This window comes from Pteronotus mesoamericanus, unplaced genomic scaffold (assembly GCF_021234165.1).
Source record: "Pteronotus mesoamericanus isolate MK-2021 breed Mesoamerican mustached bat unplaced genomic scaffold, CSHL_Meso_final scaffold_507, whole genome shotgun sequence".
Classification (NCBI taxonomy): Eukaryota; Metazoa; Chordata; class Mammalia; order Chiroptera; family Mormoopidae; genus Pteronotus; species Pteronotus mesoamericanus.
Genome location: NW_026555319.1, coordinates 3,388,517 through 3,406,213, shown reverse-complemented (window position 1 = coordinate 3,406,213; position 17,697 = coordinate 3,388,517). Strand labels below are relative to the sequence as shown.

General features: G+C 39.7%; 1 protein-coding gene across 2 annotated transcripts; it reads right to left on the bottom strand.

The window, feature by feature from the left end:
- Positions 1-16: 16 nt before the first annotated feature.
- On the bottom strand, positions 17-15,148 carry RSRC2 (arginine and serine rich coiled-coil 2). Of its 2 annotated transcripts, none has more exons than XM_054594391.1 (10): positions 14,959-15,148; positions 10,987-11,143; positions 9,792-9,835; positions 7,199-7,389; positions 6,045-6,218; positions 5,137-5,259; positions 3,121-3,200; positions 2,083-2,315; positions 1,590-1,679; positions 17-779 (listed from the first exon to the last, which is right to left on the bottom strand). In XM_054594391.1, the coding sequence occupies exons 1-10, from the start codon at positions 14,962-14,964 to the stop codon at positions 600-602; spliced, it is 1,278 nt and encodes a 425-aa protein (XP_054450366.1). In that variant the 5' UTR covers positions 14,965-15,148; the 3' UTR covers positions 17-599. The 2 variants fall into 2 exon arrangements, with proteins under 2 accessions (XP_054450366.1, XP_054450367.1); XM_054594392.1 differs by lacking the exon at positions 14,959-15,148 and adding an exon at positions 8,929-9,006 and having other exon boundaries at positions 7,199-7,411; positions 10,987-11,050.
- Between the last annotated feature and the right edge of the window lie 2,549 nt (positions 15,149-17,697).

Genomic DNA, 17,697 nt, shown 5'->3' with positions numbered 1-17,697 from the left:
TCTTTTCTTTAAAAAAAAAAAAAAAAAAAAAAAAAAGGAATCTTGGCCAGTGTTTCCTTATAGCAATTGCAAAATGCTACAGAAACCATGAAATACAAATGAGAATCCCAGGTAACTTAAATTAACACCAGTTTTGAGAAAAACATTTTTTATTATCACCACCACCCAGCTTATCTGTGCTGGTATGTACCAAATGGCCAGATCTTCTAAAGAACATCTACATAACTTTCTTTCATGTTTCAAGAGATGAAAATAACTGTACAAGGTTAAGTACAAAAGTACACAAGACAGCGGACACGAAAAATCCATGTATGAGATTTTATCCCACCTGCAGCTTTTACGTATTTTGAAAGTAGAATTCATGAACTAAAAAATATTGTCCTTCTATAGTCCTGTCAAGTTTAATGGAAGTGGGTTTAACCTAATTACAACACTAACACCAGTATCACTGATCTGATATTTACAAAAAATCGTTATTTTTCAATAAATTAAAGTCAATGCAACACCCATGCAAGCTAGAATGCTAGCTGTTTGGTGAACAAGGACCTGACATCAGAACCAGATATCTAGAAAGTTCCAAATATTAAGTGTGATCTTTTTCAAACTGCATCCATTCCTCGCATTGATGACGTGAAACCCAATCCCATTCCTCTTTGTGTGTGGGTCTGTGACCTTGCCATTTCATACTGAGCATCTAGATTTCTAAATACTTCTTCCTGTTGCTTCAAAGTCTTATAACTTTCTTCATCAACTGAGCTGCAACCAGCTTCATCTTCACTCTGAATAGCAGACAAAAAATACATTAAAATGAATTCAGACAGAATGAAAGTGCTCTCCCACTTTGCAGTGCTCACAAATCACATTTTTCAGAGTGATTTTTCATATATACTTGACCTCAATGACTTAGCTTCATTCACTCATTCAGCGCCCACCCTATGGTGTTTTTAGGCACTGGGATGGAACAAAAAAAGTTCACCTTCATTTTAGTGGGCATGACGAAGAACAGGAAGAACATGCCACACAGTGGGTAAGGAGCCCAGAGCCAGCTCAGTTTAGCCCAAACAGCCCTTCAATGAAAAAACAATTCCCTTAGTTAAGGACCAACACCCCAACATCTGCAGACCTTTCCAGGTTGTAGGAAATCTAATACTGTTTCTGTGTTATTTGTACTTGGCAAAAACTCAATTTTCTACATTTCAAAAGAAGCTTCCTTGAAACTTGAAGAAAATGAGGAAGGTCCTACTCCACCAAGCAGAGTTAACCTTAAACAAACAGTATTTTTTTTTTGAAAAGGAAATCCATTAATTCCTTTTTAAAATTTCATTCACAAACAGAAGCTTATGATCTCAAATGATGTTCACCTAAGGTATAAATATGCAGTAATAACCAACAAACTTGTTAAATTAAGTAAAAAAAAATTGTGTTGTCATCTAGTGATAAAATATTATTTTAGTGAATTCTGCGAAATTAATCTGAAGAACATAAAACAAAAAGCACCCAGAGTTGACACATCACTAAAATCAATCTGAAGTTGAGCATCGGTGTTAACCTGAAAATTAAGTGTGAACTTTAATAGAAAGTGTACATACCTTAATACCCATTAACTTCCTAAATTTGACGTTTTGGTCCTTGTTTCCAAAATTCAATTTTTCCCATATTTCAGCAGACTGGGATTTGTCCTATTAAGAAACACCAAACTTTTAGAATATGTGCAGTTTAAATATCTTTTACCAGGGTATTAAATCTTCCCATTATATAAAGTAAAAGAAACAATAGCATTGGAAACTATCAATGATGTTTATAATTAAGATTTCTATTATAGAGTAATGAAGCAAAAAAAAAAAAAAGGTTCACAGTAATACCTTTTATGAAAGAAGCTAAGGAGCCTTTTTCCTTAATAAATATATACTATTACTGGTTTGCTTTGAAAGTGTGACATTTTTTCCAGCAATAAATGTGGTAAATTAAAACTATTCCAATCACGTTCTCAGAAGAAAAACTGATCTTTTCCCCAATTCAATTTTATTTTTTTAACAATTGCTAATTACGAATAAATGACAAGAGGGGAGTCAAAAAACTTACCCCTTCTTTCTTGCCTTGCCAAAGCATCTTCCTTTTCTTCTCTTGCTCCGCAAACTTCATTGGGTTCACAGCGGCGGGGTTGTAGTAGCTGGGCACGGCGATCCCGGTCTCTGCCAGAGCTTTCGCCTGCAGGGCGGCCATCTGGGCGGCCATCGCTATCTGAGGAGTCACTTGCGTTCCAGATGCCAAGAGGGCAGCAACGTTGAGGACGGAACCTCCGGTAGCTGCAGCCGCTGAAAGCAGAGGTGAGTGTGAATTTTAAGACTGACGAAAACAAACTTCCCGGTTTACAGTACTGCCGGCTACTCTTCACCAAATGTAAGGAAATGACTGAGCATTAGGTTATTAAAAAAAAAATTTTTACCAAAATTTATTGAATGTATTGATAAACAATTTCTATATATAGTCACTTATATATACACTAAAACTTCTTAAGAATGAAGAGAATTCTGCAAATAGTAAAAAGGTGCATTATTTCAATGAAAACGAACTTTGCTGCTTGTAGCTAAACTTAAAAACTTTATTTGTGAGGTTCTTTAGTTTATTAAATGATCTGACATTCTGTTTTAAAGTCTTAACATTTAATAATATTAAAACAGGTATGCACATTTAACAGGTTCTAAACAGAAAGACCGAATTACATTTTCTGTCAGTCCAGAATGTAAGTTTTGAAAGTTCTTAAAATTATGCTCATAAATGGCAGTCTGTACAATTTTAGATATTTGAAGTACAACTATTAATGAAGATTGTCAAAAAACAAAACAAAAACCAACCAACCCTCCCAACCCACCTTCCAGCTTACAGGTGATACAATTCAACAGTAAGCGCTCTCTGACCACTTTCATGTCTAAAAGCTTGAACTCTTAAACAGTAAGGCATAATACACACTCCAGTTCAGGCCATCATTAATAACCTGCATTCCCAAAATCATACCTAGGAGACACTTGTACTGATGGGTAGTAGGGGGTCACAGGTGTTCCTCCTTATTACTTTCCTGAACCTGAAATGCCATACCTCCATAATAAAGAAAGTAATTACCTGCAGCTATTTCTTGCTGTTTCTGTTTTTCAACCATTTCTTTTTCTCGCTGTTCTTGTAACTTCTTTGCCCTTTCCAACCTGTCAAAGAACATTTAAATAAATTTAAAATAACAATATTATACCAATATTTATCTTCACTAAACAGCCAAAGACAGAGATAGTTTTTACAGTTTCCAGGAATGGTTAAAAAATAAAAACTATTCAATCTTTATCAGTGTTGGTTACAGAAATAAGGATAACAATACTGCAAATAAGTCAGAGTATGTTAAATAGTACATAATGTTTAGAGATTTACCAAATACTTCTTGGTGGAGGCTGATACAGAGTAAGGCCAATCAACATGCAGATAATAATTTTTTCATTAAATATACTTTATTGGATAGCCTTCAAATTAATAATAAAAAAAAATTTAGAAAACCAACCCCTTCCCAAACGAGTACACAAACTCCAACTGCCATCCTCTATAATCTAGTAAGGGGTGGGGGGGCCCCCCCTCAATATTAGGAAAGAATTTTAGCGGCTGAAAAAATGTATTAGTGAAGGAACTGGAAAGATGAAACAAATTCATCCCAAAACAAAATAAAAACATATTCTGGTTCACATTAAATTAACCAATGAACACACACACTAAATGTGCTGCCAAGTCAGCATCTACTTCCTACATGGCGAATCATAAATAACATTATCTTCATAATGAGTTCCTGAAAGAGAAAGCCTTTTCTTTGAAGAATTCCTTGATTTACCAATTATAAGTTAAACGCCACTCCTTTTTCTTTTGAATGTGGTATAAAGGGGCAAGGACTGGGGGAAAGGGTTTTTTTTTGTTTTGGAGAGCTATGGGCAGTAAAACACAGTGGTAGTAAACGTTATAGATTATTTTTTTAAGGGGAAAAAAAAAAAGGGTTTCAGACTCCAGTAACAGGTTCAACTTCAATAAAACCCAAAATAGAAACACAATAAAGTTGTAGTGAATAAGAATCAATTTTATGGTTTAAAAAAAATAACAGAGTTATTGGACCATTCTTTATAAATCAGTTCAAATACTGTGGTAAATTATTTCCTGGTTTCTGTTGATCTTAGTTTCATAATGAAAACACGCTCGACTACTATTGGTTGCACTTTTAAAATGGCCACCTCAAGTTTGGAATTAACACCATTCACTAAGGTGAATGGAACGAAGAAGGGGTCAGCTCACACCTTTGCTGCTGCTGCTGTTCAGGTGGAGTTCCTGCCAGGCTGGGTTCACAGGGCAGCAGCCCATCAGGTTACATTGTGATAACTGTATTTTTGTAATGGGAAAAAAAAAAAAAATACAAACTCAATTTCATAAAGAAAAAAAGTCAAAATCAAAAGACTACAGCTTTCAGAGTATCGGAACACCTGCCAACAAGGACTTGGGCTTTACTTTCCTCCGCGCCCCTCCAGACAAGGCAGGCCTTCCAGTGGCCGGGCAGACCGCGGCCAGAGGCGGCGTGTGGCCCCGCAGCCACCCGTCTTTGAAACATGAGACTCTAAAAACACAATGGTCTCCCTGTGCTCTGAGCAATAAAGTCTACAAGATCAAATAAACTGGCTTGTGATAAGAAAACCACTGACAGAATTCTACTTATTGTTTCAGGGATTCTTTTCTGGAGGAAGAAAAACAAAATGACAAAGCAGTTTTAGAGGCAAAAATCAACAAAGTTCTTAAAAAAATCTTAAATCTGATTGAAGAAGTTTCAATTACATATTAAAAATACTTAGGAGTCTAGAATTGGGAAAAATGAATCAGTTAATCATGAAGGGAAAGAGAGGAACTGTTGCAGACACGCAATCTTTCTGCAGCTGCCCAGTAAGAGCTAAAGCACTTACTTAGTTCTAGATCCCAGAGGTGCGACAGCAGCCGTGGCCAGAGTCAACGAGCCCAGCTATCTCCTGACTGAAAGTGCTCATTCTGTCCACACCGCTGAGAATCTACTTCAAGTTGAAAGGGGGGCAAAGGGGGTAAAAAAAGCGTCCAAAAAAAAGCACCCACCTCCGAGCTAAGGCTTCCTGCGCGTCCATCGCGGTGTTCCTGCCTCTGAAGGGAGGGGGACTAGGAGTGCCGCTTAAACTTCTGCTGAATCTTCTTGGTTTTTCAATTCTTTTCTTTCTATCTCTGTAAGAAATCGTATTTTGCATGTCTCAGTATGGCCTAGTAATAACAACTATACTGAATCAAAATCAATTATATTTACATGGTCTAACAAAAACCAAACCACACAGGGAGTATTTTGAACCCTTTCCTGTCTGCCTCTGTCCTACACCTTCCACACACAGCCTAAGTTCCTTGTATATATGGATAGTTTTCCATAAATTCATTTAACCACCATCCTTGCTACACACACATGGACATTTAGGTTAATTCCAATCATGCTATTTCACCCAATGTTGCAAAGACTACCCTTGTTGCGTTACTCATATAAATGCCTGGTAGTAAGATGGATAGTTTAAATGTCCCTAGTATTTTAATGTACAATGAATAAATGGGTTTGTAGATGTTTTCAAAAATACAAAGTGTGAATCCCTAAAACAAAAGAATTAGAAAAATAAGACAAAAAGCAGGTATTGATCTTAGTAAAAAGTACCAGCAGTTAAAACCAGAAATCCCAGGAATAATGATCTGAATCGCCCAAATGGCAATTAAAAAATTAATGGTCAAATTACCATGTACTTTAGGTTCATTAAATCTCATAATCAGTGAAGTTAAAATTAGTAAACACAAAATAAAACCACTGATTAAAAACTGATAAATTGATCAAACAAGTAGTAAACCAAGTTGGTTATTACTTGGTTTATTTATCCTATAAATAAATTCTGACCCACAATTTATTCTTAGCTTGACAGAAGACAAACACAGCCCCTGAGGGGTCTATTTGATTCAACAAGGTGGTGAATACCCACCGACTCCTACTCCTTGTCCTGCTCCTGCTTCTACTCCTATGCCTGTGTCTCGACCTTGAACGTGAGCGAGATCGGATGCGACGTTTCCTTTCCCTGCTTCTGGATCTTGACTTCTTCCGCTCCCTGCTTCTGGATCTTGACTTCTTCCGCTCCCTGCTTCTACTACGATGGCGCCTGAAATTAAAGCACACAAATCTGAAGAGAGAGGTGTATCTTTGCTGTTAGAGACGTTATAAACTACACTGGATTGTGTATGGAAAAGACACCGTAAGGTGTTAAATGGAAGGATACTGTTATTTCAATGATGCCTCGTAGCACAGTAAAACAATACTAAAAAATGCAATGCATCCTACCCCAATTTAAGATTAATAGTTTAAAATCTATTACCTTACTAAAGTACTTATAAAATTTAAGAATATAATTATGTTACTCGACCACTGAAAATCTCGACTGAATCTGATACCACATATTCCCCACAGAAATCTCCGAACACATTACTGGCTTAATATCGCCTCCCCAATCCCACGAATTTGAGCCATGACCCAGTATCTCAAAAATCTTTGCCTCTACACCACAGGAGAAAAGCTAGATTAGAATTTAGCAGCAAAGAACCCTGGCTGGCGTGGCTCAGGGGATTGAGAGCCAGCCTGTGAACCAAAGGGTCACAAGTTTGATTCCCAGTGCAGGGCACATGCCTGGGTTGCAGGTCAGGTCTCCAGCAGGGGGCACAAAAGATGCAACCATACATTGAAGTTTCCCTCTTTCTCCCTCCCTTCCCCTCTCTAAAAATAAATAAATAAAATCTTAAAAAAAAAAAATAGTAGCAAATAAATCCTGTATCAGCAACGTGAAAGGGCAATTACTTATATTGTCTTAAATATAAACATAACACAATATAATTTTTTCATTGCAAAAGATAAATCAATTAGTTAAAAGAAATACAGTTGTTAATTGCATATGTTAAGTACAACCATCCCTTATTCTCCAGTCTTAGACGTTAGTGAGCACAAAAATACGTTAAATTAGCAAACAAAACAAAACAAAACACTATGTTCTAATTAAGACTATTGGGGGTAGTGCTGGTTAATGAGAAGCTTTCTGCAATTTAGGAGCTCTTCAGAAGGCAGTAACTTATAAACACGAAAACTAGTTACCTTTCCCGAGACCTAGATCTCGAGTGGCTTCTGCCTCTTGATGACCTTCTTTCTTTGCGTTTGTGTCTGTCCTCACCATTTTCAGATGAATTTAGTCGTTCTCTTCCTTTATCAGAAGAATGTTCTTTGTCATTATGTTCCTCAGACTTGTGTTTCTTAGCAGTTTTATCTTTGGATTCATGTCTTCTTGCCTGTTTTAAGAAGAAGTTGGTTCTTTCAGGAAAATAGTGCAACAAAGAGAGTTAGTATGGGCATCAATAGACAAAAATGTTGTGATGCAACATTAGTAACCTTAGGAGTGTGTGGTGAATTTAAAAAATGGTCTAGTTTCACATCACCCACATGTTGCAGATATAGATTACTATTATGTTCTCTTTATAAACCCCTCAAATATAGTTTCCTCCCCCAAATATTTTCAATACCACAATTAAAACAATTTTCGTTACAAATAGGAACCCCTAATGGCTTTTATCTAAACATGTACAAAAAATTTTAAAATTTTTTCAACAAAACTTTTAGATGAACAGACCAAGTATATACATCAACTTCTAAATCCAGAGTATACCATGTTACTTGAAGTTTAAATAGCTAACAAAATAAAGATAATAAGGACACAGAGAAATGCACCAGAAAATGCATTTCAAATAAGATAGCTAATTAATTTTACCAAAAATTAGTATTTTCTGCAATTTCAAATTACTTTACGCAGAGTTGAAGTGTCCTTTGTATATCTACATTGCCACATCCTCTCTAAAAGATGGCTCTTGATTTTTCTCCCAATGTCTAAACTCTGAGGCAATCACTTTTCATCTTGCAATATCCCAACAGGCTTCGAGTTCTATTATATTTCATGTACCTAGGATAGAAAATGGCAACTGTATCTGTTTTTGATTTTTATGCACTCAAACTAGGTATAACATAATTAATCCCTACACCATTGCACAGTAATACTTCTCCCGAACTCTGAAAGATAAAAAACCAAGACTTTTGTTTTCGCAACATATACATTCAGAGACTGAGCTAAAATTGTATGATCAAGTCTCCATCCTACACTCACATACTTAATTAGAAGTGCAAAATGATAGATTTCTCCACATTAATATTTGTCAAATGCATCTTGTAGCTAAAGCTTAAAATCTTCGACATCTCAGAATCACAATTTTAAAGCTGGAAGGAAACTCAGACCCTCTAATTCCTTTTATGTTATGTATCACTAAACTAAGATCTAGAGCCACAAAGCTACACAGCTGCAGAGCTGAGCCGAGGCCCCGCGTTCTCCTGATGCTCAGACCAGTGCTTTCCTACAGCAGGACACATTTCATGTTTCCCAAAATATGCCATAAGATACTTCTTTACAGTCAACATTAACTTCTCTTAGAAAACAAAAAACTTGGCCAAACATTTCAGAACATGCATGATGATTTATCTAAAATGATCAAAGTATGTAATTTATTATTTTGCAGGAAAATAAAGAGACCTGGAGACACAGCTACATGTTAGTTCCATTGCCAGTTCTCTACATTATGAGCTTATAAAAAAGTATTTCCTTGATTTTGCCATATAGCAGCAAACTGGAAAGGTTTTAAGTGGTTAAACTTCCAAAGGTTTTAGAGTTTATTTCAAACCAGTTTTTCAAATGTAACATTATTAATTTTAAAAAAGCCATTAAAACCCTTAACTGATTTAAGATATACTTAAGGGAAATAGGAGTTTGAATGACTAATAGTTACCTTATCATGAAGTAGGCTTATTATTTTGCTATCTGAGTCTGCAGCGTCTTCAGTTCAGTCTCTTCGCGCATTAGCACGCTGAGTATGATTTATTATAGAAATGTTATCATGTGAGCTAAACAAAATAGTCATTTTCACAAAAACTCTCCTAAATTAAAAGTTTAACAGAGCTTCCATTAGGGGAAGAGGTGAAGCCCCTGCCCACGTTTGTCTTAGGACCCTTGCCCAGCCCCCAAGGACTCTGCCCTTCCGGCAGCTACTCCTGCTCCGCCATTTGGCTCCGCTGTCTTCTCAGGTGGGCGCCTTTGGGCGCGTTAACTCCTCTGCAATACGGCTGCCGCCTTCCTCTGTCAGGTTTTGCTGTCACCGCCACTCTCTAGCTCTCTGACACTTTTATTTCAAAATTCAGTATCACTATTAGAGAAATACAACTAGTCTCCTAATGAAGAGAGGGCTCTTATTATCTTCCATAAAGAAAATGCAGCCCATTGATATCTAGCGCAGTGGTATTTAAAAATCCTAAGCGGTCATCAGGCATAAGGAGACTCGGGACCTCAGATTTAATGGAAGCTCTGTGTGACAGGCCTAAAAAAACCAATTATATTCTTCATATGAAATTTTTATTGTGAGTATTTTCACAACATAATAAAATTAATAGTTTTTGAATGAACTTTTCATATAAACAACTATCTTCTTGAAAAAAATGATGTATCCAAATCATGCTTATTTTATAGCCCAATTAACCTTTTAAATTTCAAGTTCTGGTACTTACCTGGACATTATCATATATTCACACACAAACATTTCTACCAGATACTTTACAAATATTTTAAACTGCCTATTCACTACAAAGTGTTAATTACCTCTTTGCTTCTGCTCCGGCTCCTGTGTTTTCTTCCTTCATTATCTGTGAAGACACACAAACATGTACCATAAACAAAGATGAACACCTCAAACACAAACTTTGGTGCTTATAACAGGTTGAATTACATTTGGTGTAATTAGTCAAAAGGATGTTACAGTATAAGAAAAATTCCCATTCAAAATCATTTACCATAACACTATAGTTTCAAATACACAGAGAAAAATTACATTTGAACAGTATTGTAGATGATTATTTGTGGATACAAATAAAGAACCTGCTCAAGCCTTAAAGCTTTTAAACTCATTACTATTCTACTTCTCACTTAACATCTTCATTAAACTGCAATACATTAAAAAAATATAGCAAAACCTCATGCTGTCTATATACCAGTCTATTTAAAATGCCAAACCTCTTGCTTCAAAAATATTCTAATATTAAGTTAAAAAAACAAGGTTAGGCCCTGCCTGGTGTGGCTCAGTGGACTGAGTGAGTGCCAGCTTGCCAATGGAAGAAGGGCCACCAGTTCAATTCCCAGGGCAGGGCATATGTCTGGGCTGTGGGCCAGGTCCCCAGTTGAGGGTGTGCGAGAGGCAACCCATCCATGTATCTCTCTCACAGCAGTGTCCCTCTCCCTCTTTTTCTCCCTACCATCCCCTCTCTCTAAAAATAAATCTTAAAAGAAAAGGTTACAAATGTTTCTATAACTTACATCAAAGGATGTTAAATTCAGAATAATATACCACTGTCCAGTCTACAGGAATTGGCAAAAGTAGGCTTACAGTTGTTCATATGGAAAAATATACAGAAGAATAACACAAGAACAACTGTTTCATGTACTCACAACTATAAACCTACTTTTGTCCACCCTTCTATATCTTTCAACATATTTTGCCAAAGTTGAAAGAATGAAATTGAAACATCTTACACATCTTAAGAGTTAACAAATAGTTACTATGACATAAATTTAAACATACATTGTTGCCTTTCAACAAGTAACTTATACATTAGAACACTTATATTTCTCCTAACTGAAAAATTCTCCAGAAAATTACCAATGTACTTTCATTATCCATCTCTAAACTGGGGAGAACACATATATTAATTACATCAGTAAGTAGTTTATGCCTTACACACGTTTACACGGATTATAACAAATGCTGGTGGTGTGCATTACCATTCCCAACAATTCATACCTGACTTTCGTTTTCTTTCTCTTGACCTTGACCGTGATCTTGAATAATGATGTTTTGAGGCTCTTGGAGAAACGGATACATCTGACTGCTCTTTTTTCTTATCTCTATCTGGGGATGTCTTTTCTGGGGCTAGTCCATCTCGCTCTGTATCGCTAGCCTAAAAGTTTCAAGAAAAATGGTAGTAGTTCCGGATTACATTTAAAATATTACCAATTCTTAAAAGAGAGGAGAGGGTGGTGAGGGAAAGATAGTCATCCTTGAATTTTAAAAAATAAACAGATCAATCAATAAACCAGAATGGCTGATTTCAAAATAGCTAAATATGCTTTGTACCTGATAAATAGGCCTGAATAAATCCAAATGACTAACCCAATACCAAAGACATTTGGAATTAGGTTAATGTATCTTTAAAATTGTTATTTTTATAACTTTCAAAACAAGGGAGTAAGAGGAAACTAAGGGCTCGAAGTATTTCCAATAAACATTTCAAGCAGAGAAAATATAGTCCATTTTAAATCTGTAAACTCAATTAGCCAACTTTACCAATAATTTTTAAACGAGCTGTTAAAAGTTAAGGAGACTCAGGCCCAGGCCAGGTAGCTCACTTGGTTAGATCCCCGGTCAGGGCGGACATGAATGCATAAGTAGGTGAACAACAAATCAGTGCTCCTCTCTCAAAAAAAGTTAGACTCATGACTGTAAAATCTTAAAACACTTTCTGAAAAAAGTAACAGAATATTAACTTACCGACCTGAAAGCCTCAATCTTAATTCATTAACCCTCTAATGAAAACAGCCCTTTGGGAAGTGCTGCTGCAAAATCCAGCCTGCCTCTCCCTGCACCTGCTCTGGGCTATGGAAACGTTAAGCTGTTTCTGCTTTAAAGCAGTTTATAAGTCACCACAATGTTAACTTTTAAAAAACTGAAAATGAGACTACACTCTTCCCCAGAGACCGCCCCCCTGAGAGCAGGCTCCTTCCCCCAGGCACTCCCTCCCTGGTCTCCAGGCCCCAAGAAGGCAGCCTCACCAGCCCTGCTTGCTGCCTCCCAGGTACTCAGCACAGGAATCAATCAAGGATTGAAAGAGAATTGAGCTCTAGTTACTCGATCTTCATTAAAAAATATTTCTGTGGCTCTGCTGAACTGTGTGGTCCAAATTACAAATCACATGAGAATCAAAATGGAAGAAATTGATTTAAATGAGTCATAGAAAGAGTTCATATGCCTGGCGAGTTGATTACTTAGGACAGGGGCTGGCAAAATATGGCCCTTGAGCTAAGAATGGTTTTTACATTTTTAAAAGAGTTGTCAAAATGAGTGAACAAGCAAGGACTACAAGAGAGACTGTGTGGCCGATAATGCCTAAAATATTTATGATCTTGCCCTTTAGAGAAGAAAGCTGAGTTGGATAAATGGGGGATCATTACACGTTTTCAGCAGGAATAATCACATGATACCAGTATTCTTCCCTTAGGAAGATTAGTTCAGAAAACAAACACAAAGTAACCAACTGGGGAGTATTCTAATGCATAAGGTGTGAGAAGCTGCATTATTTCAACAACTATTTACTGAGTATAAAAATGTGCCAAATGCCATGCTAGGCTCCAGGAATAAAATGGTAAATTAAAAGGGAAGGGTTTACAGGCTGGTTAGTATTAAAGACGTAAATTATGTATCCATCCTGTAACAATGGTACCAACGCCCCTCCACCGGAAAAGAAAATACAGTAAGATGCACAAGGCAGTAACTACTGGAGAGGTTCATTCAAGCACATGTGCTTCCCCAGTCTTCTGCGATGAGTGATTTCTGGAACCATAAAATGTGCTGAAAGGCTTTCATCCCTCAGAATCGAGTGCACTTGTACATTTTACAGACGAGATCCAGTTACATTAGCTGACTCACCTACGATGGTACTCTCCACAGTCTCCTATCAGTAAATGATACTGTATCAAACAATTGAGGGCGAGTCTGTTCTTCACAACACGGTCCTATATTTCTGTTCTCCTCGTTACCCTCAAGGCCTATTCCAGCCGTATCTGTGATGTACTACGTGCTGGCAGAGCTCCCCCTCTGTACAACCTCAAGCCCAGCGCGCGCCTCCCGCGGTGCCCGCCACACCAGGAGAGCATTCCAGAACCCCCGGCACATCCCTCCACCTTTACAGAGATCACGGCCAGACCTGGAAACGACCTTTTCACAGGGAAGCCAGCGTGTAGCAGCCGGGCACTAAGCTTTCAGTCAGTGGCTCATTTCTCTGGTACATGCTTAACATCACAAAGACTGGCAATAAGGAAGTCAAACGCCCTGGGCTTAAGGGAAGCCACGCGGCCCCACAGGCTGCTTAGTTACACCTAAAACCCACTCTATAAAATAACACCGCCGGACAGCGAAACCACTCTACAGCTAAACGCGTAGGAACGACGGGCGGCCACTTAGCTCATGCAAAACTTTTTCCACCGGGGTATTTTATAGTAGAAGAATGAAAGGATCCTTCCCAATTAACTGAGTATTAAAATTTCTCTAAAAATGTCTAAGCTTTCCTTTGATTTACAAGGGATCACTCCAGGAAGACCGTAAATGCCAGCGTCAACACTGCCCTGTTCTCCGGCATTTGCTCTCTGGCAAGGCCACCGCTGTTCCGTGAAACTTACGTCTGGTTTAAAACCCTAACCAGCTCAAGACAGGATACTAATCTTTTTCCAGTGCAGAGAAGGTAGCTGGATTTAATACCAGGCCGCTTCTCCGGGGAATTGTGTCTTTTTATTGAAGGAGGAACTGCAGAAACAAACGTTTAAGTTGTCACTTAAGAAAAACTGAGCCCACATGAAATACCATGTTTTTTACTTTTAAAGTGTATCAAGGCCAAAAACGCTGTTTAAAAAAAGGAAAACATTAAACCGATTAGTTGCATAAGTACCAAACAGTGTGCCAACTGTTTGAAACCTTTTTTTTAAAAAGTGGATTCTAAATTCACTCAATTCTGTATGGGGCTGGGGGGTGACCATCCTGCCTAATTCCTGATACTCCAAATATTAAGAACAGCGAATTACCTATTTTTCATGACGCTTAACCGTACAGCTTATTTTTGAAAACGAAAAAATCTTTTTGGTTAGCGAGATGGCAGGCAAAATGCCTGCATTTTTTCTTTTAACTGGATTAAGTATAAAGGAAGTAACCACACAATAATGCGGTTAGTCAGGTTTGGGCATCTCCTGCCCAAGGCAGTCGTGTTGTTCGGATCACTGAAGAACCGCAGTTTTTATTTAAGGTTAAATGGGTCACCGAAAACCTCTTATATTCAAAAGAAGGACGCCAAAGCTAAGGCTTGATTTTAATGCTCCAACAAGACTTCACTCCGATTACATCACGAACCGCTCCGGAAACGGAGCATCAATTGGTGGGTTCCAAAGGCTCCTGGTGAAGTCGAATTTTTACTCCTTTTCACCAGCACGTTCCCACTAAGGCTCCCACAGACTAAACACTAATCGGAATCGGGCAACTAGAGTCATCTTACTGAACGTAGGCAAAAAAAAAAAATTGCTACCAGACTGCTCTTTTCACATTCTATCCCATCCGGACCCTTTTTTGACCCAATACTTTTCCGAAAACCCGGCTCACTTTTCTCTCTTCCTTACCGCGAACCCACTCCCGAAACCTAGTGAAACTCCACGTAACCCACTAAGCCGAGGAAGCAAGCTTAACTGAAGGCGGTGCTGTGGGCCGAAAGCAACAGAGCTGGGAAAGAGAGGAGGAAAGTTCTGGAAAAAAAGACACTCCTTGCGGCTCCCCACCCCCACCGACACCGCCTTAGTCCCCCTCCCTACAGCAGGAAGCCATGATGGCGGGCGCAGACGAAGGCCGCGGCGCCATCTTGTCCACACACGCGCGGACAACAGCTCTGGGAGCCGTTCCCGTACTCTTTGAAAGTAGCAGGCAAATATCCCTGGCCTCAAACTCAGATTCGGCACCTACCGCCATAGTCCAGAGTCCTGGCCGCTAGAGCGGCGCCTCTACTTGCCGCTCTCGACAGTACAGGTCGCCCTGACGCTTCGCCACAGACTAAATGGCTCAGGCGAGAGACCCGGATGGCACAAAGGGGATGAGGCCGGGCACGTCGCACAGCTTGCTGGGAGGAGAGGGGCTGGTGAGAAGGCCTCCTATAGCAACGCGGTTCAAGGCGGTGATTGGTGGTTCTTTAGACGAGGGCGTGTAAAGCCAGGGAGAGGGGCGGAGCCAAGAATACACCCTTGATTGCGCTGCCTGGCGACCGGAAACCGTGGAATTTAGGGTGGAGCGACTTCCTATTTCGAGTTTAAAACAATCTTGGCCTTCACCAGTCGCCGTAAAGGGGGTGGGGCTTGGTCTTCTCCCGCCAATTTAAACACTTGGGCTAGAACCTGAAGAGATTAGGGGCGGTTGGGGGAGTCCTAAAAAGGGGCGGTCAACTTGAGTGTTCCGCTTTAGTGTTTCTTCAGTTGCAGGTGAGGAGGGGGAGTTGCGCTGCTGCCGTGGGTAGCTGGGGGTGAGTCCAAGCCGAAGTAGTAGCGTCTTTAGCACAGTTCGGGGTGTTGTCCTTTCAAGACCCTAGTGGGAGAAGTTGGAGTGGTTTCTTGCTGGCCCCAGTGTCCAGCTGAGCGTCTATGCGGGGTGGTCTAGCTGATACTGTTTCTTTTGTTGATATTTTTGAGAGAGAGAAACATGGATTTGTTGTCCCACTGGTTGATGCATTCATCGGTTGATACCCCCTTGTAGGTGTCCTGAACGGGAATAAACCCGCAACCGTGGCGTCTGGGGATGATGCTCTAACAGTTAGAGCTACATGATACTGTTTCACGTTGCATCATTCGCTAATCTATTGCTAATCTCTTCTGTAGCCAGCAGCCAGAGTGATCTCAAGTCGTTAATCAAACGGTGTCACTCGTCTGCGCTGTACCCTCCCCCGCGCGCGGAGGATAAACCCGATCTCGCAGGCGAGGGTTCGTGTCGCTCCCGCAGGGCTCGGTTCTTGCTAAGGCTGGGCAGCAGGCCCGAGCTCGCCGCGGCCGCTGAGCCTTGGCGTCGCTACTCGCCCTGAGCTGGGCGGAGTTGGCTCCTTGCTCTTCGGGTCCCGCTCAGAGAGCCCCTGCTTCGCTTCCCACGCAGGCGCTCCTTAAGCGACCCTCTCCGCCCCTTAGCTCTGTTCTGCTTGCTCTGAAGCATCTCACAGCTTGTCATTGTGCGTTTACTTACGTTTTTCGTAAGGAGGCAGTACAACAGTTAATAGCTGGCGTGGGTTTGAAGCTGTATCAGCGACTTCGGCTGTTTATTTAGCCTCGGCTGTAACATGGGCTGTTGTGTTAACTAAATGAGGAAAGCATTCCAAGCCAGCCTGCGTGCTCAGTGCATGTTAACTATTCTATGTTCGTCCCTCCTACAAGAATATAAACTTCATAATGACAAGGACCTTTCCTGCCTTCACTGTTTACCAGATGTGGGACCCTGAGCCCCGTAAAAGTACTCCCTGCCTCCCTCCTGTCTTGATCTCCCCACGCCCACCCAGGCACCAGCCACTGCAACTGTTGTCTGCTCCGGGTCGCTTCGCTGTGCACCTTTACTTACACTCTCAGTAGGAGCTCCTTTCCTCTAGTCACTGCTGTCCACCTGAAACTAATAGAGCATTGCCCATCGACCGTGATTGGAAAAAAAAAAATTCCCGTGATCTTAAATCACTAGCGCAAATATTACTGTGCCCACCCATAGCACTAGTAAAATTGCTAGCCCTTAAAATTGAGTGCTGGCCATGAACCAAGAATTAGTTTGTGAACGTGTAAAACTCATAACTTCATAAAACTCATAACTTTCCAGGTGGGTACAACGTTCATCCTGTTCTGTAGATCAAGGAACTGAGAAACAAAGATTCAGTTGCTCAAGGACAAGCAAATGCGAAAGAGCGCAAGCCGAAAATCGTTCCTTCCCTGTGCTGTACCTTCCCTAGGTTTTACAACAATATTGTGTTAGCACTTATCAAAACAACTGTAATTAATTGGTAATTGTTCGCCACCAGTCTTAAAGTTTTAATCCAGGAATTGGTTTTCAGTTTTTATCTTAACATTCTACTCCCAACCAGAGCACAGATAAAATGAGTTATAAATCTTTGTTGATGCGGTGGTTATACGGCTTGCCTACAGTTACAGGTATGCTCTTTGGTCCAGTCAGAAATCTAATCCAGTTTTTCTCCCCTTCCCCTTAACACTTTCATTTCTTGTGCTGCACTGGAAACAGTAATGACCGTGTTTGTAAACTTCATCTGGCACCTTGCCATTCTAAGGTGTCCCAGGCATTCTGACTTAAGAGCTTTTGCTGTTTGTTGCTATACTGATTAAAGATTTATTTCAAATGCAAACGTGTTATAATTTCAAGTTAGGCACAGTCAAGTACTAGAAACACTAGGCTACATTGGTCAGATCAGAATTGTTTGTGTTCCTAAACCATTATGTTCTTATTTAGTGGTAATTGGAGCTACAGTTCCATTTATCCAAATTGGTCCAAAGTATCTCATGACTACAGAAATAATAGGAAGACAAGTCTTCATTTATTGATATGTATGTTGGATAAAGCCTTGTCATTTCCTGGAAAACTGGATTCTGTTTAACAATATAAATTGGTCTCTAATTTTGCATGTTGTCCCAGGGAAGGCAGCGATCCCCGAATCAGGAAAACAGCCCCTGAAAC